General features: G+C 43.9%; 1 protein-coding gene across 4 annotated transcripts in view; it reads right to left on the bottom strand.

Moving 5' to 3' along the window:
• The window catches only part of stard13a (StAR related lipid transfer domain containing 13a), a 37,231-nt gene extending 12,079 nt beyond the window's left edge, over nucleotides 1–25,152 (bottom strand). Inside the window, exons 1-2 of one of the 4 annotated variants that reach the window (XM_076750401.1) lie at nucleotides 25,034–25,152; nucleotides 21,544–21,574 (exon numbers count right to left, since the gene is read on the bottom strand). In XM_076750401.1, coding sequence (XP_076606516.1) covers nucleotides 21,544–21,562 — 19 coding nt within the window. In that variant the 5' untranslated portion in view covers nucleotides 21,563–21,574; nucleotides 25,034–25,152. Of the gene's footprint in view, nucleotides 1–330; nucleotides 1,152–5,444; nucleotides 6,223–10,909; nucleotides 11,447–21,543; nucleotides 21,575–25,033 lie in introns of those variants that run through there. The other 3 variants (XM_076750400.1, XM_076750399.1, XM_076750402.1) reach the window with 3 other exon arrangements.
• Nucleotides 25,153–26,479: the final 1,327 nt, after the last annotated feature.

The raw sequence follows: 26,479 nt of genomic DNA, 5'->3' as shown, positions 1-26,479 counted from the left end.
AAGGTGCTGGCAGTGAATGGGAGAAGCACCGCAGAAACACAGGGGACAAAGTTCAGCAGGGCAATAAAAAGCCTCCATCTTCACCATCACAGATGAGAACGGTCAGAGGAAATGATCCTCTCACCGCAATGCAGCAATTACATCCCTCTCCCTACATTCTCAGCATAGCACATGTCTGTAAATCACATGTGAAGCAACACGAGGGCAGATCTGGAAAAGATATTTTTTTTTTGGTAACAGTCTGAAAATAGACCGGAGAGACGGAGAGAGTCCGGTGAGAAGCCTGTAGGGTGAGGAAATCTGAGGAAACGCAGAGAGCTGAATACTTACTTGAAGCCCTCATGGTGCGGGTGATGGCATGCTTCTATTTCTTTCTCCTTTGCTCAGACTGAAGCCTCCTCTCCATCCCATGACACATCCACTCGCCGCTATCCAGCTTTCCATCAAGTGGCAACGACTCTGTACTTTCTCCCTCGCTGCCTCGCCAACCCTTGTGTTTACAACTCTGCCTCCCTCTTCCAGCCTGCCCCATGCAGGTTTTCTCTTCCCTCTAATTTTCTCCTCAACCTCCTCTCTCGCACTTTCTGCTTTGTTAGGATCCACATACAATGTCTCTCTATTTTTGCAGCTCTCCTTCTGCCTTATGCTGCTTTCTCCTCCTCACTCTTGTTTTAGTTTCTTACCTTTTGCCTTCTTATTTCTCCTCTCTGTACATTTTTTTTTCTCTGGATCTTCTTCTATCCTCTCACGATCTGTCCCTAAGCAAAAATACTCCCTTACACATTTTCCTTCATCCATCCATCCCCTTTGCTTCTTTCACTTAAACCTCCTCATCCTTTCTTCTTCTTCGCTCCTGCAAGAAGCTGGCTGATGCCACCAACTCCACATTTTCTTTGTCATCACCGGCGCTGCTGTTGCCCCATCACGTCCATGGAGGAAATGGCTAATTTCAGCTGGCGTTTACATCAGCCAGCCCCTGAGGTCACAGACTGACGACCGGTGGACACTAACTTCACATGTCAGCTGAACCTCTCGGTAGGCCGGCAAGGAGACTCTGACCTCAGCCTCTTTTCTTTTGGTTTACTGTGCAACACTGCAGAGCGGGACGATGTGCGGCGGAATGCACACACATGCATCACACACACACAGTGCAGACGTTTAGCACAGTCCAGATGTTGCCCCCAGTGAGTCAGGGAATGCAAAAAGGATGAGACAGGCAGACAGCTGGGGCGGGGAGGGCAAGCGAGATGGACAGACCCTGTGGGAAAACCACAGGCAGGAAGACATACCACTCCAGCCGCTTATTTACTGAATGTGAGATCTGAGAGATAATCAACTCTTTTTTTTATAGAAACCAGATGAAGACATTTTAAAGGACACGTCTGGTGATTTTTCATTTTATCAACAAATCCTGTGAAAAGACCAAAACCAACAATGAACAAGTACTGCCTTTGTATCCAAAGCCTGATTATTGTTCTGTGACACAGACCTCCACTGTCGCCCATTAAAAACAAACCAGTGAGCCACACTGTTTCACAGGTTGACACGTCATTACAAAGAACATGGCCAGCTGCTTTAGAAAACTACTGAGCTGTTATCAATAAAACAAAACTACATATGTTTGGGACCCAAAAGGGAGTGTAATTAAACGCAAGGCTGATGATTCAAAGAGTACAATCATTTCAGCCACAATCACAGTATTTTCAGATCAACTTGTTTGCAGGTTTTCAAAACAATTGGTCATTTCTCCAAAGTGTTAATGCAGAATAACTACGACAAACATGGAACCTCCTCTAACAAAAAGATGAATTCAAGGCATGAATAAACAATGCATAGACCCCCTTTTACTAATCATCTGAGTGCTACAAGACCTTCAAAATCCTCAATTTACAAATTTCCAGACTTTTCAGGTGTTGCATTCAAAAGTAATCAACAGTTACATTGAGCCATTGTAGTCTCCACATAAAATGAGGGAAACGAGACAAGAGGGCATGCTTCATTACAGTGTTTGTGTGATTGGCAATGTGTCTCTGTGTTTGCACACAAAGGTGCCAAGTGGCAAAGCTCCCATAAGCGTGAGAACAAAGCGCTGCCATTCATCTGTGCAGAATTTAATCAAGAGATTAATTAGTGCACAAACATGTTATTAGTGTCCCAAAACACACAAATGCACACAGTCAGACAGAGTTAATCCAAGCTGCCTACCGTGCTTTTCCTTTAGTCTATTCCATGTTGCTGCATTCCTGCTGTGGAGAATATATGACAACAGGCAGCAAGCCACTAGAACAACAGCAGGGGAGATGGACAGATGGTATGTGTATGACTGTGTGTGGGTGTGTGAACACGGGCGTCCATGTGTGGGACAAAGAGGCTGTAAGGTAATTCCTTACATAACAAGAGTGCCAGCTATGTTACATAATAGACATAATACAAGCACCCCGATGTCCTCACAACTTTTTCTCTGACAGCGTGCCTTCGCCTTTCTTTCCTCTACCTTTCATTTCCTCCCTTTTATCCAACGCCAGCAGCCTTGACTTTCTGACAGCCTTTTCTCAGCATTATGTTCGCCTCGTGCTGGGTCTCAAGGACCCTGAAGAGCCTCGCATGACATCATTTCCTGCTCAGAATTTCCCAGGTGTCCGGAGCGGCATGTGAGCTAAGAACAGCAACAGGAAGTTCCTGGACTGAACATGTCAGTGGGACTCAGCTGGGATAATTGTTAGACAGGCCGACGCAACAACAACAGAGAGAAGAACCAAAGAACAGCTGGTAATTTTACGAAATTTATGTTAATGTTGAATTAAAATTAATTTCATAGCTAGAAGAGATAAACAGCACTGATGAGAGACAGAGAAGAGACATCTTATAGTTTGTAAAGGCTGTACAGGCATGAATTGAGCAGTCATAGTCCCTCTATAAAACTACACACACACACACACACACACACACACACACAGGATGTCTGGAAAGCAGCCATATTCCCACATACGCTAAAGCACTTAGTCCTTCATGTTTAAAGGTCAAAAAAAAAAAAAGGAGCAAAGAAGGGAGAGTAGGAGTGATGGGAGAGAGGGAGGAAGGAAGAGAGGGAGGGACGCCGAAGAGGAATATGTCTGTCGCGTCCCATATGGTTAATCAGCGATGATGTCGAGCCCTCAGGAATGTTCTGTAAAACAGAATCAATGCTGGCATGAAATCAGTGCAGGTTCAGGCGTAGAGTCTCCTGTGCATCGCTGACTGAGGACTGCAGAGATTAGACAGCACCTGGATATACAGTATGACAGATACTGCTGTAAATTAGCACTTGACAGTGATTATTAACAGCACTGAGATTATGGTGAGTGTTGGATTGATGGGATGAGACAAGAGGACTGATGACTGTGGTCTAGGTTGTGTTTTTGGTGATGCCACTTTTTCTCCAGCAGAGGGTGATAAAGCAATGTGTGTTAAAGCACAGCAATGCGTTGAAAAATGATTAATTGGCTTCAGGCTAGGATACATGAAGTGGATGTATGTTATCCATTTTTCTGTTTCATGGTTGAGCCTTTAGAAAGGAACAGTTTGCTGCTCAGATTGGATTGGCAGTCACTCCAATCTCGTGGTTTGGTCGTGGTGAGTATCACAGTGAGTGTTAACTTTAAATGTAATGTAATGTTAATGTAATGAAACATTTGGTGGATGCATGTCAATCAAACTGACTTTGGAGCGTCACTGGCAATTAAACTTCACAAACAAAATGTTTTTGCATGGATATAGTAGTTATTTTTGTTATGTGGGGTGGTCACAAAGCTGTTTTACCACCATCGATTTTTATTTTTTTCAACAGTGAGCAAATTTTGAGAAAATCGGCAAAAGGAAATGCAAATTAATTTCTATCCACTACCTGTATGCAGGAATGGAGGTTTTTTAAGCACATACTGAAAATGCACATTAAACCAGGAGGGTGGTTAAATATAGTCATTTGATGTATTGTCATTATAAAGATATTGATTATAGCCACGTTAAGCTGTCACCCATCTGTATATAGAGCATGAGTCTATAGAAATCTGAATGACGTGTACTTAAACATGAAAGATGAATCAAACCATTACTCAGAAGTTTCAGTAGGTTTGGTTTATTCACTGACTTTTTTATTTAAGCCTGTCTGACACTTTAAGTGGAAGGCAACTGGGGAGTGAGTGTGCGTGCGTGTGTGTATGTGTGTGAGAGAGAGAAAGACAGTATGATTGCAGTAGAAGATGAGAAAACTGTGCATTGGTGCAAGAGGCAGGGAGTGAACTCTAAATCAGTCATACCATCACCCAAAACCAGCACAGGCATAAACTTGCTTCTCCATCCACATTCCTCACCCGCCACACCTGACATCTGTCTCTCTGCTCCGCGCATTATCAACTTTGTAGGTTCATTCAACATTTGGCTCGCAGAGACAAATTTATCAGCAGAGGATGATAAAAAAAGGGGATAACACAAGACCGAACAAGTTTCTGCTCCTGCATAGGACCGGAGCAACGCACCATCATCGCAGCTGGAAAAACCTCAGGACACATAGGAGAGGAGCTCATCTTCTACAACTCAACGCACATAATAATAGCCAGCGCAGCAGCCCAAAGCCTCTTACAACACCGGGATGTTATGTGTACTCCCCGGGAAACATGAGTCATGTGACAGGAAGTTGAGGAAGTCACCATGGAATACAAAGCTGACGAGCTGGGAAGGGGGACATAGACAAAAACAATAACACTTCAGTCCTTTTAGGGTTTGTTTTGACTTCTTTTAGATTTATGAAAAGCCATTTTTGTGGGAGAAGTGGCTCCATATGTTCCGCTGATTAAAACCAGAAATAAGAGGGAGTATTGGCAACCTGTAGTGTGTAAGCCTTAAAATTTAAAAAGCGTGATGAAACAGAAGTTAGATCGGTTACTTCTAGAAGCCTAAGAGGTCTTTTCATTTTTGGTGTTGTGTAGAAATCCAATAAGGTGAAAACTGAAATATCCCTATGACGAAGACACAACCTCAGCCTGCAGTCACAATCCCTGCCCGTGTTTTAAAACTGACACACTTTCTTAATCAAAGCTTACATTGTGTGAATGTGCACCCAGCTCTCTTCTCTACCTCTGAATGGACAAACACATGAGGTTTCATGAGTTCATCTGCAGGAGCAAAGTAAACTGAAGGGAATTTCACACTACGTATGCTACAAATACTTTAAAGGCAGCGTCAAATCTACTCATGCTCTATCGCCCTCTTGTTAAAAAAAGCAAACCTGAAGGGAAAAACACAAGGAATGTGATAAAAATCACATCATTTGATTAAAGTTACATAATTTCTAAGTTTGTGAGAACATCCAGCGAATGAGTTCAGAGTCCGATCACTGACATTACAAAATCACTCACACGTCTAATCACAATGAAATTCCAACAACAACCATAACTCTCGATTTCTACCTCGTGCCAGCCTCCGTAGCAGCTGCTGGCGGGCTATGATGCGTGAGAGGCGCAGGGCAGAGCGCCGTCGAGGGGTGTCGCCCAGCCTCAGGTAATAGTCCTGCCCGCAAGGTGTCATGGCCTCCAGACAAGTTCCCTCACTGGTGCTGTCGGTGTCACTCTCACAGCCGTTACTGTCGTCCTTGGCACTTTGATCCGTGCTTTCCCCGAGGTCATCGATTTCCATATTCCTACTGTCTGTGAGATCAGCACTGTCCTCAGTCCCGACAGTGTCAGCACTGTCTTCACCGTCCCTCACACTGTCCACACTGTCAGCCATGGTTACGCTTGTTGGGTGTGTGTATTTTCTGATATCTCTCCCATCACCAACAGCCTCAGTTTCTATTCCGTTCGCATTGTCCACACAGTCCTGAGCGTTGTTTACTGCCTCTTCAGTCCCTGCAGCGTTTGCTCTCTGTGCTGAGGCAGCAACACTGTCCATACTCACTGCAGCGTCCACATCACCCATGACAGTCACACTGTTGTCCACAGAATCCATAACATTACCATCTAATCCTCATACAAGTCTTCCCCTCTCTCACCCTGATGAGTCGCTGTGTGAGCACTCCTTCTGAATTCCTGCCTCTGACATGCCCTCACTGGAAGCCAAATCAGCTCCCCACCCGCCCGTCTCCTCCCTTCAACTCACCACAGCCGAACAAACACACACGAGCTTCATCACACCACCTGACTCAGATGACAGGCCTTGTTCTCCCCACACACCCACACTCACACACATGCTGACTTCTCAGCTGAGATTGGAGGAAGACTCATAAACTTTCACAAGGTCTTTCCTTTGGTCACATGACCAGCGGCCAATGGCACGAGAGCTCAGGGACCACTGCTTCCTGACGCTGTGCCAAAGACACAGTTTGGTACATGCCTCGGGCAAATGTGCATGTGTGTGTGAGGGAAAGGCATATCTGGGATGGGAGCTGTGATGAGAGTTGGGATAGGCCTGGAAAAAAAACAAAAAGCACTATCCCAACAACGGCCATATGCCAAAGTGAAATGGGAAAGTGCAGAACAATAGAGAGTGTGTGGGTGTGTGAGACTGTGCTGAGGAATGTATGTAGGAACAAACCTATTGTGACTAAAGCTGAGTAGGACTGTTATGCCATTGAGAAAAGTTCTCTAATTCCACACCATCTAGTTCGCACCACATTTCAAATAACTGATCCCAGTTAAGTAAAAGCACCACATTGTAGAAATACTCCATGAAAAAGCTCAGCATCCAAAATCCTAGTAAAAGTGCATAACAACAAACTTAAAGTATCACTCGTTCTGCAGAAAAAAATGTTTCCTGTCACTGATATATTATTACAAAGATTGTTGCATTGTGCAAGCAGCATTTTTGCTGTTAAAGCTGGTCGAGGTGGAGCAAGTTTTAACTTCTCTCTTTACAGGTAGTTTAGCCCAGAGGTTCCTAACCGTGGGGTGGGGCCCCCTCCAAAGGGTCACAAACTGAAGGGTCATAAGATGATTAATACGGTAGGGTAGAAGTAAAAATTAAGTTCTCCCACATACATTTGCTTTCTGGCCTTTTCTCTAATCTTTGATTTCTACGTGAAATATTGGCTCATTTTACCTCTTTGACAGTGACTGAAATGAAACCATGTGAGAGGTTTAGAGGGAACCAACACCTCACAGGCATCTGACACATGATAAAGGGCAGAGACTGCTTGATTTTAAGAGGTCACAAGTCAGAAATGTTAGGAATGAGTAGTTTAACATGTTTTTATGTGACATCTTCATCTGCAAAGTAACTAGCAGTGACAGCTGTCAGATATATATAGAGGAAAAACTGTAATATTTTCATGTACAATGTAGAGTAGAAGAAGTATAAAGTACAATGGAAATACTTCAGTACACGTTCCCTGCATGGGGGCTCTTGATTGCAATACATCCATCAGTTGTTTAGCAGTAGGAAAGAGTAAGAAAAGTTAATGACTGAATGCTGCCATACAGTAAAGTTGGTGGATAAATGTATGGAATGCAGTGAAGGAGGAGGGAAGTTCATACTTTGACCTAGTTTGGTAGAATAGTGATTCGCCAGGAGCAGAGAATATAGGGGGTCCTTTTAATTTGCTTTAGGGAGGTAATAGGCAGGGGGTAAGAGCGGGATGGAGGTGCACGTGAAAAGTAGGTCATAGCAAAGTCAATTTCAGGTCAGCATTCACTCACAGGCACCTGAGCTCATGATAGAGGGGCATAAATGAACAGCAGAGCTTTTCAGTCAGCAGCTCATACGCTGTCAGAGAGGTGAGCGTGAACAGCCAGAAACGTGCTTTAACCACACATCCTACATTAGTGTTCAGCCAAAGAGAGTCCGTGAAGTTGTGAAATCTAAAACCAGTGCTACAATTTGTTTAGACTGCCATCTTGAGGTAATCTTGGACAAAATAATCACAATTTATCTTCAAGATATGGATCTCAAGAGAGGAGAGATGAGATTCAAGAGCATGAGATTCAAGATCTCTCACTGAAACATGGAAAGCATGACCTGACTTTGTGTTCTTTTCATGCCAGTCTAGAGCTTTTGGCAAAAGAAGACTCGCCCAAAACACGATGCAGAGCCCTGAGCAAACCCTCCACCTGATGCAGGGCACAGCAGGCTGCCGCAGTAACCTGATAGTGAGCTAAATAGATGTGTGTAAATGGATTGGCACGGGGCAGGGCTGTAGTAAGCAGCCAGTAATACAATATCCATCACTCTGTCTCAGCTACGGCCAGCCAAGAAGGGACAAAAAGCTAAAGAGGCAAACTCAGAGGACGCTGAAACATCTGCAGTTATGTGACATTTGATGAATACAGATGAATCACAGACACTGAAATAAGATGCAACAGCCTATTTTTGTGAAGCTAAAATGTTGAGATTTAAAGCGTGCCATGATCTCATACTTATTATCATGACCCCAAACCTTTGCTTCTAGTACACGATATCATACACAAGTCTAGTTTCCATTCTGTGCTCATCAGTTATTATTTTAGGAAATGTTTTATTTTAACACGTGTGCCAATTTCGAGTGCGCCCACCGTCTTTATATCAGACAGCCATCTTGTCATTCAGGAAAAAGCTGCAGGTCTCATTTTAAAAAGCCCTTTGGGAGCTTTTCAGTGATCTGAAGGATGACACTAATGTAAGTAGTCTGAGCTCCACAGTCAGGGTATTTCCAAGCTTCAGGGCTCTGACTGTCAGAGCCCGGTCACCTTTAGCATCTGAGGCCGAGCATGAACTCAAAAGAAGCAAACTGAGCTAAATCAGCCATAAAACTGAAACGTTGAACTGTGTGTGCAGTATCGTGCATATTCTGCAGCTGCATATGAAGAACTGCTTGTTAACAATAAGATCTGCTTGGAAGCCTCAATTTCTTGATACAGCCTTGGGATTATCTATGAAAGCACCAACAGGCTGCTGAATTTGTCTTCAAATGCATTCAGGGCCACTAAAAACAAACAATACAATCACCGGGGTTTACACTCAGTGAGTATTTTCAGTCAGAGGTCCAGGTCCAGGTAGGTGAGGTGGCGAACATACAGTGAGAATGACTGAGCGATGATTCAAGGTAATGGTTTCTACTCATTTACCTGCAGGTTTTCAAACAAAGTCACGCGCACACACACACACACACACACACACACACACACACACACACACACACACACAGAAGCAACTAAGACCCACAAATCCCACACGCAAAGGGAGCTCAGACCCCCACCGCTCGCCTAAAAATCTGTGGGATTACAGGTAAATCCAGGTGCTATTATGCACTCTCAGTTTTCACACACGCACACAAGCATGCAGATGATTGAATGGAACCATAAACACAATAGAATTCACATTAGCCTTCAGTCAGACTTGAATTTGTAGGTTAATCTCTTTGACATTTGGACTGCATCCAACAGTTACTGTGGTTTTTGTCCATAAGCGCTCGGCTATATGTACATTTCACCTTTAAACGCTTTGTTATTACTGTGTTTCTTAATAGAACTGTTCATTTTTAAGCTTCATGCAGACAAATTCTTTCTATTTAATTTTACCGTGTTGCAGGGACATCAGGGACTCTCGCAAAAACACTACGCTGCTTCAAATTTAAAACATCTGACAATCTCCTGACGTGCACTTCTTCATTCAATATGCCATTTCTCTGACTAATTCATAGAGCGGAAAATGCGCCGCTGAATACCAGCATAACGGAGAGGCCAGATGTGCACATTTTAAGGAATCCCCATCTCTAAAATCTGATCCAGACAGATGTGAACTGTGTGCCTTGTGAGCTGATGGGTTCAGCAGTGGGGTGAGGAGGGGCTGTGGTTTTGGGAGAAGGGGGTTAGGCGCTGGCTAGAGGACAGGATGAAGGGGTGGGAAATTGGGGGAAAGAGGATTACTGGGCCAGCAGGTGCTCTCTGATGCTCCATTTGACAGCTATCCCACTCTTATTAAATGAGTACAAAAGCATCACTAAAGCAATGTTCATCATTTAGTAAATTACCCATCATGCCATAGTGAAAATGATCTTTAGCAGTGCCTTGGGAGTCTTTTGCTGGTCACACATGCGATTTATCACTGCTGTGCACTTGAATACGCCTGACAGGCACAGTGGCTTTGACCGATGTCCTGGCCTGCGGTGGTTTGTGGGGTTGCGATGTGGGAATGTTCATCACTTAATTTGCTTAAGAGGCAGACATCTCGGTAATTACATTAAACCGAGGAGACAGCAACTCTCTGCATCTCTCTTCTCCTTCTCCTCCCTCTTTGACGCACAGTTGGAAGAGATACACATTCATCTCTGCGCACCCAGGCCACTGTAAATATAGAGCAAACCGACTGACCCTCCAAAAACTTGGCGCATTGGCGCGGACACAGAATACTTGACTCCATGCAGCTGTGTATGAAACGCCAAATCCAAAATATTAACACCCCCTTACGCGTTCTCTAAAATGCAATAGGCACAATAAACCATTCTCCAGACTGGAACAAGAAACGGTGAAGGACTGGCATCTGAACCCCCCTGCTCCCCTCCTGTCCACAGTACATGCCTGCGCTGTTTTGAGCACTATATTTGACAATGACCTTCCCAAAATATCAGGGAGCGCGCTGCGCATGACGCTACAGGCATAACAGAAGCTGTATTAAATAGACTAAGATTAACTTTATATATCCCTCTAATACGAACTTATTTCAAATGGTAAAATGCGGGGAAATTGTGGCCTCCGACAGTGAGAAGCGCAAACATTCATCCATGCTGTCAGAAATCCATTTTCACACCAAAATATATGTTTAATTTTTAAAAGGCTGAGGTATCAGCGCTCGCGCTGCCCGCCGAACAGATCTATTTGACAGACTTGTGTCAGTCAAAATGAGGACAAGCTGTACTCCGCATATTAAAATAAGTTTCACTTCCATTGGTTTTTGGCTCTCTGACCTGCCAGCCGTCTCTCCCGGACATTTCTCCACAGCAGATCCCAAGCCTTGGACGTGGAGTCCCGCAGCTGCTCGCTGATCGACCGCCGCAGCTGCAGCTTGGCAGTCCTTCGCTGGGTTGTCATTGCGGTGCAGCCGGACGCATATTCCCCGACTGTGAAAACCGGCGCTGTTATTCCTCAATCCCTTTATTCCAGCCCCGGCGCTCCTGGCTGCTGCTGCTGCTGCTGCTGCTGACTGAGTCTGGCTGCCGCAATGGTCGTCACCGCTTCACCTGGTATGAAGGCTCCTCTCGCGCTGCGTCACCTTCCTGCACCAGCGGAGGCGGATGAGGTCCTATTCGCAGGATCTGGACCCACCGACGATACACTGATTGAATTCACCCAGCATGTCTGCTCTCCTCAGTCCCCCTCCCGACTCGTCTACAACCGCTGGTGGGGCGAAGGTGGAGCAATGATTCAACATAACTTCTCTGTGTGAGTCTGGACTTCTGACATGGCGAGCCAGATGTGAGGGGCGGTTTTCCCCCTCCCTGTATGTAAGTCTCTCTCTCTCTCTCACACACACACACACCAAAACTACATATTCTCCAAGGCCCCAACCCACCCACTCACCCAAACAAGGATCTCTTTCAATCCCCTCCATACACACTAATAAGTCATGCCACAGACACATGCACACAAAGTTGCAGTTGAGTTGTGTTGCCAGGGAAAGCTTTCCTCAGCATCTCTGGCCTTTCCGTCACACATGTGACCTTACAGGGCAGCTGCACAAACTGCTGCAACAGACATGCTGAGCGCCATGTGTGACCGACCTCACAATTGACTTCCTTTCATTTCCAATTATGTTTAAAATCTTAAAGAAATGATGACAAGTGAGCAGCACAAGTTAACAAAACTCAAGCTGATATCTCAAAATCAACCCAAACCCAAAATGTATGCACTTCACAGTGACAGAAACGGCAGCGAATTCTCACATTTAAGAAGCTGGATACAGTAAATATTTGTCATTTTAAAATGTAACTGCATTGGAAATGAACAAAATGGACAAAGGGCTCCAGGGCAGTTCTTGTTTCTTTTTCCTCTAACTGCACACGTGATTTCTCCACAACAGGAGTGACTGAATATATGCATGAATGACTGAGATAAAGAGGAGTGAGCCCAGCACTCATACACACTCCAGACAACCTAAAGTGAAAGTGCACAAACATCAACTGTCTGAGCTGCTTCTCTTTATGAGTCCCTTCACCCCTCTGACAGGTCCCGAGTTTTGGGAATTTCACTCTGAGCTCTGACTTACTCCAGTGTCATCCCAGGAATGCCAGACAGAGTGATCTGACCGGCCGGGACGCTCCTCAGCTGCCGTCTGCCTGACACCATCGGATGTCCTGTTTGTGGTGTTGAGTTCCAGGTCAGCACGGATCCTCGAGTAGAGACCTGATTCGACATTTTCAGCCTGTCGAAACATGCTTGACATCCCGAGTGGTCAGCAGAATCCTCCACTTCTCTGGACACCGAATACCAGTTCATTGGTTGACTGTCATAAATGGGGCTATGAATAATTGCCTGGGGTTGAACAAGTTAGTCTTCATCCAAAATTTGACTTCTCCAGTTTGTTCCCCATCAAACATACAGCTCACATGTTGAAGGGGAAGGTTACTAAGGCTGGAGTTCACGGCCCTACTTTCCTGTCATGGCCTTGACAGTGGCCGTGGAGTGATTTATATTCCTGCCTTACGCTGCTGAGACCAGGGTGAGATTCATGGCTGGCACTGGCACTCAGCAGTGACGAGAGGGAAAGTGATTTAGAAGGAGTGAATGATGAACAATGAGTAGCTGCATGGTGTAGAAATGACAGAAGGAAGGAGCAGAGGAGCAGAGGAGCAGAGGGGAGAAGAAAGCCGATCAACAAGACCACCAACAAAAAGAAGATCAGGACAAGAGGAAGCAAGAAACATACTAAATGGCACGCTTCATGCAAGGAAACGTCTGATGAAATTTCCCCTTCTGTTTCGATTGCAGCTCAATGAGATTCACGTGCATTATATTTGTAAGCGGAGGATGGAAATCACACGGCATGTCTCTTTCACATATAATTGCACTCAAATGGTAAAAATAAAAGGGAGGACTGGGATAAGGGAGGACTGGGAATGGGACAGTTTTTTTTGGTGTTTGGTGTGAGTCACATTGCAAAACAAGTTGAGGAGGAAATTTCATAATGACTTGTTGTTGAAGCATAATACAAAGGCATCAATTCATGTATGTATTTGGTGAGCTTGATGTATTCTGACCATCAATTAACTGATTGTTGTTTCAACTCTGGTCAAATATTAGACATTTAGAGTGTTTTCTCAAAGCTAGCTTTCTCATTTCTAGCCTAACTATTGATTAGAGGATGACAATTAATGCAAGCAACTGAAACAGTTGAATCAGCTTTATTCGTGGGTTTGGATCCCAAGCTGGCAAGACACCATGACACTCTGCAGGCGGATGGCATTGATCTCTGAGCAGTGCTGCCAAGCATCCCTTGAAAGAAGACGTAGGCACTGGATGCTGTCGTGCAGGCTTATATTCTGAGTGGGAGAGCTCTAATCATGTGGAGGAGAGGCATAAAGAAGCAGACAGGAGAGGAGGTGGTGAACCTGTGTGCGCCATCGCAACACTATGGAGGATTGGAGAAAAAAGAGAAGGACGGCAAGCGAGGCATTTAAGACTGTGTGGGACTAAAGCATGCAGGTACAAGATGAACCACCAAAAGTCTTGAAGAGAATCATAAAAGCGATGAACGAAGCTGTTATTTCAGTCCCCGCACACTTAAAATTTCATGTCTCTGAGCCTCCTGCAGGTTGTTGCAAAACAAGAGAACCAAAATGTGCTGACGTTTTTTTCGTGGCTCAGATATTAAAGGGGAAGTCAAGATGGCAGATGCTTTCATTCAGGGCACCAGGGACCATGAAAATGGTGTGAATCGTATGCTCCAACTTCAACAGTCACAGGATCTCAAACTAACATCCATATGAGGAGATTTTGGACCAATGTCGGCACCGTCACCAAAATACCAACTGAAGGGATATCCTCTGGAAAGAATGATGTTCCAGTCGTCCAGCAGAGTTTTAAAGACTTGGAGAATTAATCCAAGGAGCACTCACATCAGTTAGAAGTGGCTTTATGTTTTAAAATCCTAAAATCGAGACTACAACAGTAGCTAGAAGAAGGTGCTATGAAAGTTAGAATGTCTCTTTCTACTCTGTTCATCAAAATACAGACATGATGCTCAGATGTTGCTTTGAATGAATGTGGATTTGATATATAATTGAACATTTGCAGTCATTTCCTCAAGGAAGCCCATGCGTGCCTGTGGATTGTTTTATGAAACAACATCTGTCATCGAAATAGAAACACGGTCTGCAGTAGATTGCATGTGCACGTTTTTGAATTTTTGACATTGTTTGTACAACTGTATGTGTGTGGCAGACGTTATTTCATAACTGATACACACATCCACCAACATTACTTTACGAGCATGAAATGCAGCGTAAAACCAAAGTGTAACATAAACCCCGAAGGTACCAGACAGAGTGACGGCACGACGACCAGCTTCGCCGACACCCAAAGAGACATAAACACGCTACGTTATGAACAGACATGAATAGCAAATGTGTGTAAATAAACTTAAACCCACACAAATACAAAGCATTCATAAAATAATGTTAAAGTGGACGCACATGTACCCAGTTTGCACACACACATACACACACGCGCGTTACCTTGTGACTCGTGTTCCCTGTGCAAATGTGTGTGGGCTGCAGGATTAAGGGATTTTAGCACATTATCACAGCCACCTACAGGCACAACTGGCTTATAATCAGAACACTCTAACATAACTCTGAGGAGCAGGAGATTAAGTACTGCTGGCATTTTCTTAAATCCTTCTGAACATTCACTACTGATATACAGTCTTAAGATAAATTCACTGGGATCAGCAGAAGAGTGACGTGAAAAGATGCCCTGAAACCTTATCTGGGGACAAGGGTCATAATTTATATTTTACAAAAGAAAAGTTAATCTAACACATTCTATTGATAATTTATTTTTTATTTAGTTAGTATTTCTTAAAGGGCAACACCTAATTGTTCTAATGTGGGACACTAAAAATGTAGCTTTAAAGAAAACTAACTGGACTGTACGAGCCATCGCAGTGACAGACTCTTAAAGAAACTATAGACACAGTGGATTGTGGGTTGAGGTTGAGAGATGGTGTAAGAAAGAAAGAGGCCAGAGGTCAGAAATTAAACACTTCTGTGGGAAAACTACAAAACTTCCACTGACTTTGATTCAGGATCAGTTTTGTATTTCTCCTCTGTGATGCTGAAGGCTATGATATACGCCGGGGAGGGAGGGGGAACACCACAGGAACACTGTCTCACAGCAGCGGCCAATCAAAACACAAACCTAACACGGTCCAGGGCTCAAACAGCCAATCAAAGCATCACAATGGACATGTTCTGGACAAGATCCGGGATCTGATTGTCAGAACAAACACGCAGTAGAGCATGGGCGTCTCCGCCAGGAGAGCAATCAGATCTTGTGGTGGTTAAAGAAATGGACAGGGAGGGCTTGGCGAAGGCTGCTGCCTTCAAGAGGCAGAAAAGGGAGGAGGAAGAGGAGAAGGTGGAGGAGGGGGAGGAGGTTGAGCTTCTCTCTCGGAGGGTAGGACATTTTGTCAAATTAGCATAAACTGCATGTGATGAGCACAAAGATGCTCAAAGCTCTCTCTCATATTGACTCCAGTGGATAGAGATTTCTAAATCGCAAATTAAAGCTGAATGCATCCACAGTTGTGCTTTTTAGCAGTTTTAGCTGAATTTTGAGTACATTTATCTATTCTGAAGATGTTTTTCCTGCTTTTCCAGGGTTTTCTGTGATTCTCCTTCACTGTAATGTAAAAAGTCAGGAGCTGCATATGCACACAGAGTCTGGGTAAGCGGGTTCAGGCTGATCAATAATTTAACAGATCACGTAATCAAAGAGGGTGACAAAAGCATCTTGTGCAACCCACTCCTCTCACCCAGCTTCCTTTAAATTTGCATGTCTGCTCAGCTACCCTCTTGCCCCTCCTCCTCTTCCTCCTCCTCCTCCTCTCCTCACTGCTCATTTTTTCTCCTCTTCATCCCTTCCACTCTCTCCCCGGTGTCTGTCTTCTATTTTCAGCAACACTCAGCCATTCAGGCCAAGCTGCTCAGATCACTTGACTCTGCTGTTTGAGATAGAAACGAATAAGCCGCCCAGTCCTATACTGTACGTCACCTCGAGAGCTGCTCGCTGGAAATTTGAAGGTGCACTGCGATGAAAACTAAACAAATGAGGAACCCAGACGGAGCACCATCTTCCTGCAAAAGAAGCAGCAGCGTGTTACCTCCAGTGAGCACCACCAGACTGCTTTAAGTGGAAAACCTCAGGATTAAATGAAACCACTGAACAGATGGCACTGTGTGACCTTGACCTAAATTCCTAGCTCATACTATCTGCTAGTAATGATCCTGGAGAGCACATGCACGCACGCACGCACACACACACACACACACACACACACACACACCTAATCATCTTACTGTGAATCACATAGCAATTCCATATGTTGCTCACTTCCTCAACAAGCATTCTGAAGAGCTGCAGGATTCATATCACAACATCTGTTTATGTGTTCACTCATGACCCTTCAGCAACATGACATGAACTGAAAACTGTGTATTTATATTATAAAGTTGCATCTATAAACTTTCACAGAGAGGTAAAAGGGCTAAAAGAGGTCAAGGCAGTGACAAATTTAAACAAAACAATCTCGATCATACAAAGAAAACATGTCCTTTCTCATACATCAGTTTGTTATGTTTAGTATTCAGAGGTGATGCTGTTAACTTGACCCTTGGCTCTGATACATCGGAGAGACGCTGTGATTGACGGCTGCTCCTTGCAAAAGCAAAAGGCAGCAAAGACTCAGCAAGAGAGGGAATGAGGAGGGGAGGACAGGCGATAGAGGCCATGGAGATCAGAAGGGAAACCACCCAAGTTAAGATAAGAATTAAACAATAAAGATGTGAAGATATTTTTGTTAAAAAGCTTTGAAGATAGTGGAGGAAGAGGAATGTCTGAGTGGAAACGACTCAGATTTTCTTGCCTGAGTTTGAGACAGGCATCACTAAACGTAGCACAGTGGAAGAAACAATGCATATCTTCTCTTATTCTATGATCTGTATGCTTATCATGCATCATCATAAAAGAGCCTGCATTATAACCATCTGCTCACAAGGGCTTGAATCAACAGTATCTGTGTGTCTCTGTCAATATTTCTGCGCCAGCCGTTGAGGAATGCTGCTCTGGTCAGTTCCTTCGGGAAAATGGGCCAGGAGGAAAGTGGGTCAAGAGCTAATTCAGAGTGACTATCCCTCACACTCTCCAGTAATAACAACAACAACAGCAACAACTTCCCTTGTCCAGCCTGCAAAATTAAGTCTGTTGACATTGTCCACCTCCTATTCTGGACACTGGATCACCCACAGACGGAGATGGCTATCACTGTGGCCCGCCTCAGGGCACGGGACACAAAGCAGAGGTCTCGATAAGGACCGAGAAAGAGAGATGATACATATGGGAAATAGAGGAAACCAGGGCTGGGATATGAGAAGCAGACTTGGCCTGAGGTATAAAGTATAGAACTGAATGGGGAGGGGTAGACATCGTGTTTGGAGACAGACGTGGGGGTTTGAAAGCTGAGTGCAGGCGGCTATGGGGTGCAGACTGTGGTATGGAAGAAGCAGGACCTGGGGCAGGACTGGGGAGGGGAAACAATAGCTAATGGACACGGAGGAAACCCCACAGGTCATGGGTGTGCAGATCACATGCTGATAGGAGGCCTTGTTGCTGAGTGTCGCATTTTGAAGGCACTTAGGAGAGATACACATATATTGAGGTTTTTAGTTCTTAAAATAAGCATTTTAGCAGGAAAATCCTCAAGGACCAACTTCCTTCCTCAAGCCTTTTCCCTGCGCTAGTATATGATTGCAGGACCACACACAAACACACAAGTGTGTACAGGCAATCCACAAATATGCACTCATACATGTGCCGCCAAACACACATGCCAGCACACACACACACACACACACACACACACAAATAAACAAGTGGTGCAGTCTCATGTAAACATCAGTGGTGCTTAAAAGCTGTCAAAACTATCACCATAATGGTAACATATACTCATTAACTGAACATGGAACTCATTATCGCAAACATTTTGAGAGTATAATTATAGTGGAACAATAAGACTGAAGAGTAAAACTACACATGTCTGCTGTGGAGTCAGACGAGGCAGAATCAGCAGCTGTTTTCAGGCAGCACCAAACAACAGACGGACACAGTCAGCAGCTAGTGGAGCATTTAGCAGCTAAAAGGACAAATATTTCCCTCAGGAGGTGGTGGAGACCAAAATAAAGCAAAAAGGAGAGCGACTATTCATCAGATGCGCATAAATGAATGCTAACACTGCAGGTTTAAAAAGGAAATTTGGTTCGATGGGTTTAGCTAAAAGTATTTGGAAGAGAAAACAAATGCAAACAACAATTACAAACTATTTGCCGTTAAAACCAAATGAATGCATTTGCAAGTCGTGCTGCATGCGTGTTCTTTACGCGTGAAGAAAAAGGCCATTGGAAGGGACACACGGGATTCATATGCAAACAGAGACACAGCAAACAGTTACAGTAAAACAAACCAAGATGGAAAATAGACATGGAAACAAAAAAAAAACATCACTGTGGGGTCGAGTTACAGTTTGAAGGGTCAGAAAAGACAGCAGAGGGCAGAAAGACAGAGGAAAAATGAAACAGGAGAGGTGAAGGAAGAAACAGAGGGAGAGACTGGGACTACAGCCAAATCCACTTCCAGACTGGTTAAAGCGCTGCTGCACGCTGCTGCAATATTCAACACACACGCACGCACGCACACACACACACACACACACACACACACACACACACTCACAGGCTCCCTTACTAAGCACTGAGTTAATAAGGGACCTCCTAGCATCACAAACCTTTAATGTATGCACTCTGGTGGGTCTACACATCTCTGCTACTGACACACACACACATACACAAACACACACATTAACACCACAGCAAGCCACCATCATTAAGTTATAAAGGTTTATTGCAAGTTAATTGCTGAGCCAACTGCTTTTCTGTGTGAGGTATCTGAAGCATAACATACAGTGGCAGCAGTGGAGGTTTTCACACATACATGTACACACACCCACAACGCTCATAGACACACATACTGTATGAACTCCCTGACACTTATAACACTTTTACACAAGTTAAAAGAAAATGTCATGGCACTGTGTGACTTTTTTAGAGAACTAAAATGAGAGAAAAACATTTAGGTTAAATATCAGCTGACACTGCCTCGAGGAAAATGTGTGTTAGAAGTCTGCTGGAGCCATAAATCAGCTGAATCCCTCTAGTCAGACATATTAAAAACATATTACAGACATGCAAGGGACGCACTAAAAGGATTCACGGGCCAAAGGTCGAGATTACTCACAGCCTCCCCGAGCGCTTTCCAATAATGTGAAAACTCTGATGGATTATATGTTTTTTTTATAATCCTGGACTGCAGTGAAAGTGTAGAGAATGTGTGTCAGTGCGTGTTTGGTTCAGACCAAGGTCATTTGTAGCTTATCAGCTGCTGTAAAACGGCAGCACGCTTCTAAAACATCTTTGAGAGGACATTTTTACCAGCAGTAGTTTTGAACTCAACTCTAAAAACATGTGGAGCTGTAACAGCTGGAATAAAACTACATTCATATGCTGGACACAGTCGTATGTTTTGATGTTTTTAAGTACATCTTAAGTTTTGGCTATGATGTCCCAAGTCCTGACCAACAAGTCTTAAACAGGTGTATTATTTGTCTGGCTGCTGCTCTGCGCCTTTACTTCCTGTGGCTACAACTTGATTCCTGTTCAAATTTTATTCAAATGAAAGTTAAAAGTGGGCTAAATGCTTAAAAATATTTTTTTCCATGTGTATTACAACTGAGGAAACAGTCTGCACCATGAAGGGGACCTCACAGATTAAGAGATCACTGAAATCCAAACCAACTTGAGATCAAGAAAAGCACTTAAGTGTCTATACAACAATACTCTTCTGTCACTGCATATTAATTCTTCAGAAAAACAATGAACTGAAACTAAATCTTTTCATCTTTACAGGGATTAAAACATTTTCCTCAGTAGTTCGAGGGCAGATTCGATTTAAATCACATACTGTCATGGCATGCATTATCTCTCATACGGACACCCAGAGACACTGAAAAAACACATCAAAAACACTGAGGATAATTATAAACACCTACAGGTCAACATGGAGACCCCCCCCGGCAGAGAACACAGGTAGTTCTGCGGGAGGAATTCCCCGTTTATCTGGCCGAGTGCAGAGTGAATGTCAGCTATGTGAGCAGAGATATGTGCGTATCATATCCTGTCCCTTTGCAGCTGAGGCTCGGCCCACACAGGCCGACGAACACTGATTGATTAGACGGGATTTCTGTCAAAGAGCCAAAGAGTTTCCTCATATCAGAGGAGAAAATAAACACTCTCAAGTGAGAAAACAAACCCTGAAGCACCAAACCCCAAACAATGAAAGCAATCTGTGCTCAGCGCTACCGTGTCGTATGAAACGACTCTCTCTTACACACACAAACATACACACACTCTCGTCTCGTCGTACGCTGCTGATGACTTCACCTCTGACCTCCCTGCAGCCTCTGGGGCCTCGTTACCCACACTGCACCTCTCCCGCACGGACTATCATTGACAGTAATGTGACCCTTGCTGACGGTGGTGCCACATCGGAGACACCCTAACTGTTACAGCACACACACACACTAGCACGGGGATGTGTGAGCTGGCACACACATACAGACAAAACACACAAAAATAAACAATCCGAACACGAGACATCTCTCTGGGCTGTACTTAACCACAGTCGTCATGACGCCTGTGCATGTCAATCAAAAGGGACACACTCTGAGGATAAGAGATACGGACTGGGGTCAGAGTTGGACTCATTAATCATCTCCTCAGGATCACCGTCGCTGGGAACTTGAGTCCCAGAGAGAAAAGAGAGAAAAGACACAAATTCAAGACGAAAGAGAAAAAAATAGGTATTAATGCTCTTTTTGACACAAGAGATATTTTCAATTCAAAAACATCTTTTTGCTCTGATGAAGGGATGATAAACTTCTAATTCCACCAAACCAACAGTGTTGGAATATCTGTGTCCAGGCACCTGAATATGCATGTGTTCTGTATGTGCACATGCAACGTTGTAAGTGTGTGTGTGTGTATGTGTGTGTGTGTGTGTGTTATAGTAGAAACAGTATTACTTCTGGGTGGTTGAGGTTTGACATACTGGCTGGGAATCCTGTGGGAGACATTCCCAGAAGTCCAGTTTTATCCCAAAGCGGGAATGCAAACAATCCAGCTGAATGGATACTGAGCATGCGAGCGCGCGCGCACACACACACACACACACACACACACACACACACACACACACAGTCTCACTCTTATCGTACCTGCTGATCCACTGGTCATCCTTGCAGCAGCCTGACATGAAAAAGAGAAGAAATACACAGTGAGTAGCAAAACAAAAGTAATACAATATATCAACACTTAATGGATTCACATGAACACTCTTAATCTTTGGAGAATGTAAACTCAGCATCAGCCAAAGGCAATGACTCAGTTTCCCTTGTACACACTTTCCTCATACAGCAGCAGTAGCTACGCTGGGAAAATGACCCAAATTCCAAATCTGGTTCAACCAAAAGAAACAGATTTCCTGAGTGTTTATGTCATATGATCAGATGAATTCCCACTAAGCCCTAACAGCTTATTTGTTTGAATATTAACCAGAGGTTTATTGGGATTAAAAGGGAAAAAAACACATGGAAAAAAGTCTTGTTGAATTGGGTGACATCCGCTTCATGAATGAAACTGAAGCCCCTTTACGGAAAAGCAACTGAAGTCATAATAAATGATGCAATTAGATTAGAGGAAATTGGAAAGGATGTTGCATGTGTGGGTCAGTGTATGTATGTGGACGTATATTACTCGTGTTGTGGGGACATAAATCTGTTTATGCAGTCGCATTGTGGAGACTCGTCTTCCTTATGGGACAAAATGTAAGTCAGGGTATGTGTGTGTGTGTGTGTGTGCGTGTGTGTGTGAGCTGATTTGGAAGAGAGGGAGAAAAGAGGACATGACAGAAGAAGCAGGAAGAAAATGAGATCAGAGTGGCAGCAAAAAATCCACTAGTGACAACCCACGAGTCAAATACTGGATTCAATAGCTGGAATATCAGCACAGGAACTTAAAGGTTAGTACATTTCACTCCTTAAAAAGTCCCAGAATCCACAGGAGTTACAAACCAGATCTGGGAACACAATGGCTCAGATGAATTTCCTAACAAGTGCGTGAAACCGATAGTTTATCATGAATGCTGCCACTGTCAGAGGAAAACCCCACATCCCTACAAAGGTCTTCAGGAACTGGGATTTACCAAATGATGCGCCTGCAGTTTGGCAATTACACATGAAATTCGGCATGATTCCCATTGGCCTGAGGTCACATACTGTAAATGACTGAACAAACAAGATCCCATCTTACCTCAGCATATAAAAGTATATCTAATATATAATGAAAATATGAAAGCAGTGATTTAGTGATTTGATTATTTTGTTTCACGTGTGTGTGTGACAGCTATCAGTAATTTTACGCAGCAGTGGAGGAAGTACTCTAATCTTAAAAGTAAAAGTACCAACACAAAGTCCTCATGTCAGAATAATGTGTATCATATAACTGGATTCTAATTATTGATTCATTAACATGTTCATTATTTTAATGTTGCAGCTGGTAAAAGTGGAGCTAAGTTTACTTTATCAACTGCTGGGTAGCTTAATCTATAACACCAGAATTTATTGGTGGATTAGATAAAGCTGTCAAATAAAATGTACAATATTTTGCAGTGAAGTATAAGTATGTGCCAGCAGAGCACAAAGTACCTCAAATTTGTACCTAAGTACAGTACTTGATCGAGTATTATCAAAGGCTCAACAAACAGCAGGTATGAAACATCTCACCAAGACAGAAAAAAAGGTGATAAACAGTAATGGTGATTGAAGCGGGTAACAGATGAGTATTGACCAGTGAAATATCAGTGCACATCAATGTTTGATTAGAAAACAACCATTGATTGAAAAAGGCCTGAATTCCACAAACACACCAAGTATCCTCTAAATTTAGAACACAGTGTTTGTGTGTGTGTGTGTGTGTGTGTGTGTGTGTGTGTGTACTTGTATTTACTACATAGCGAGTGAGTTTTTAACAAACAGAGCGAGGACATTTTTGGACAGTGAGGACATTTTGGTTGGTCCTCACAACTTCAAAGGGCTGTTTGAAGGTTAAGACTTGGGTAAAGGTTAGAGTTAGGCATCTAGTTGTGAGGGTTAAGGTCTGGGGTTAGAGGCTAGGGAATGCATTATGTCAATGACAGTCCTCATAAGGATAGAAGTAAGCGTGTGCGTGTGTGTGTGTGTGTGTGTGTGTGTGTGTGTGTGTGTGTGTCCATGTCAGTTTGGACAGCTGTACTTTATCAGTCACAGTCAGGGGAAAATAAACCCACTCCTTACCATCAGCCTGATCCCACGGCCCCTGCTGCTCTCTCTACCTACCTACACACACACACACACACACACACACATGCACGCACGCACGCACGCATGCATGCACACACACGCACACACATTCAATAATTCTGACACTTCAGGATCAACAGACAGGGATGTACTACTGTATTCTGCATAAGCATGCGGTCTGTTGTGGAAGCAGGACGACGGGCTTTCAGTGGGTCAATTAAGCCCATTTCTCCATTTTCTTGCTTTTTGCAGCCCTTTGACTGTAAAGCCTGTTGAGCAGTGGTGTACATGTGGTAGTTTCTGTTGTTGCCGCAGTGCTGACACAGAAAAAAAATGACCTTACATGCTGCCGGATGGAGCAGAGCTGCCTCATCCTTTTACTTTCACCTTATTTACACAACAGCAGGGGACATGCAGACTGGACCGAGGCCCAGAGAGAGAGGAGGACACATGATAAAGGAAAGGGAGGGAGTTCGCTGGATTTCAAGGAAATAGCGAGGAAAGAATAAGAAAAAGAGAAAGTGAGGGAAAGATTTACTTTGCTGAAAAGAGCTTTGGTTGGAAATTCCCAGTATAAGACATCAAATATAACAAAAGGGCGTGAGAGGTCAATGTGTTTGCAGAGCAGCTACAACAATGTAAAAATAAAATAACATGCTAAGTCTCAGTTTGTTTCAGCGCACTCTGCCCCCAAAAACCAACAATTCACTGTCCACAATTACACAGCACAAAATAGGTCTGAGCCTGATGGTTTCGCTCAAAAGATGCTACAAACTGAGTTTTGCAGACATCAAACATTTCCTCAGCTGGTTAAATGATCAACTTCAATCAATCAGACTCGTCTCTGAAACTCCAGTCTGCAGGATCAGCTGCAAAGAGTTAGGTGGTGTTTGGCTCTAAACCAGCGTGCATGCTGTTTCTAAAGAGTGAGCAAGGCATGACTTAACAGCAGCTTTGAGCTAAGACCAACATGTCTGCTTGCGAGTGCTAACCTCTTGTGCATCAGTGTACAAACACTGGGACAAAAGTGGGTTTTTCATGGGGGAAGCTGCAGCAGACTGAAGCCTCGATGCATTTATGATTACATAAAGTATTCAGGACAGAATTCAGGTGGGTTAGTTTTGTGCCAAATGGATGCACAAATATTTACACTGAGTCTTTCCTAAAAGCTTTCTCTCACCTTGTCAGCGATGTGTAGTTAGCAGTAAAAGGCATACAGGCATACACAAGCGTAACCACAAACACTCACTGTCAATTCTCACTGCAAGATTCACCACAAAGTCACTCCAAACAAGTTGTTCCTCTGAGTACAGCAGACTGACTCACTCTCAACTCACAAACACACCCACAGAGGTACCGTCTCGCTCACCCTGGCCCGTCGAGCATGGAGATGTGCAGGGGACGAGAGGGACGAGCGGGTCAGCGGTCTGCTGCGGGTCAAAGGTCGCGAGGGGTGCCTGGACAGCGGTTCGTGTTTGTCCGGAGCTCTGGAGGTTCCCTGATCCTGACTCGGCGCTCGGCTCGCCATCCTGGCCACAGCCGGCGCGCCCTGGGAGGACAGAGAAGATGAAGCCAGATGAGACAAAAAGGCAGATGAGATTGAACCTCTTGACCTTGGAAACAGCAGCTGACAAACAGGCCCATCCTGTAACTTTTAATTCTGGAAATCCCTGAGAAGCCCAGAAAAAATGGAAATTTGAGCATCAACATGTCTCTGACAACTGGGTGGCTCCATCCAATCAGAAACTCCAGAACAGCTGCCGATTGAAGCTAACATTTGCTAATGAATAAGGCAAGCCAGTCAACCGGTTAAATAAAAGTACATGTGTTTCTTTCACGCATGTTTTCTTCAACATCCAGCATTTTTTTTTGTTTCAGTATAAAATCATCCATTCAGCTCTTACACACTGTTAAAATCATCACATTAAATCACATCAACTGTATTCTTACTGCTAGTGTTTAAAATTAGCAACTGTTTCTTGTCACAAATTATTGTTTTGTCTCTCCTTTCCCTTGCCAAAGTTAATATGAATTATTTTTTTTATTATTATTCATGACGAGAAACTCATTTTTCATCATAATGCTGTCAAGACACCAAACATACAAGTTAAACTGCTGCTCACACTTTCAATTTATCGACTTGTTTGCAAATATTAATTGCAGTTACGTCTCAAAATTATTCCTTTTTTGCTGCTAAACTCAACAAACACAGAAGCACCTTTAGCATCAGTCTGTGTGTAGCTGTGTCTCCTCCAGTCTCTTACCCTCATCCCTGTCTTCATGTCACCTGCCTCTTCAGCAGCTCTCTGTATCTGCAGTATGGTTTCTGTGGAGTATTTAGTGGCGCTGGTGTTGGTGTGTGTTAGAAGATATAAGACACTGCTGATGATGTGTCTCTGATTCTGGAGAAGTCCCCCCGGTCCCCTCTGTCTCTGCGCTCATGGCCAACACTGGAAAGTCCGTCCCAGCTTGACCTCATGACTCAACTACTGTACCCACAGTGGGAAGAGCCGCCGCTGTGCTTCCCGCTCCCCCCCCCCGCGTCACACACTGGGCTGATAACGTGGATGCATGTGTCAGTGTGTGTGTGCGTGTATTTGAGAGTGAAGCAGGAATGGCATACATTTCTGTAAACAGCGTTTTTTTTTCAAGCAAGAATCCAATCCTCCATTGAGACACATTTTCCCTTCATCACTACATACAATGAGCGTCTGTGTGTGAAATTCCCTTTCTGGCCCTGCGGAGCGTTTCCATCATAGAGATGGCATGATAATGTTGCTAATTTTCTAACTGTGCAGTCACAGTTAGATAACAG

Source organism: Chaetodon auriga, chromosome 15 (genome assembly GCF_051107435.1).
Source record: "Chaetodon auriga isolate fChaAug3 chromosome 15, fChaAug3.hap1, whole genome shotgun sequence".
Lineage (NCBI taxonomy): Eukaryota > Metazoa > Chordata > Actinopteri > Chaetodontiformes > Chaetodontidae > Chaetodon > Chaetodon auriga.
Note: the sequence above shows the minus strand (reverse complement) of the source record. Positions and strands in the feature narration are given on the sequence as shown.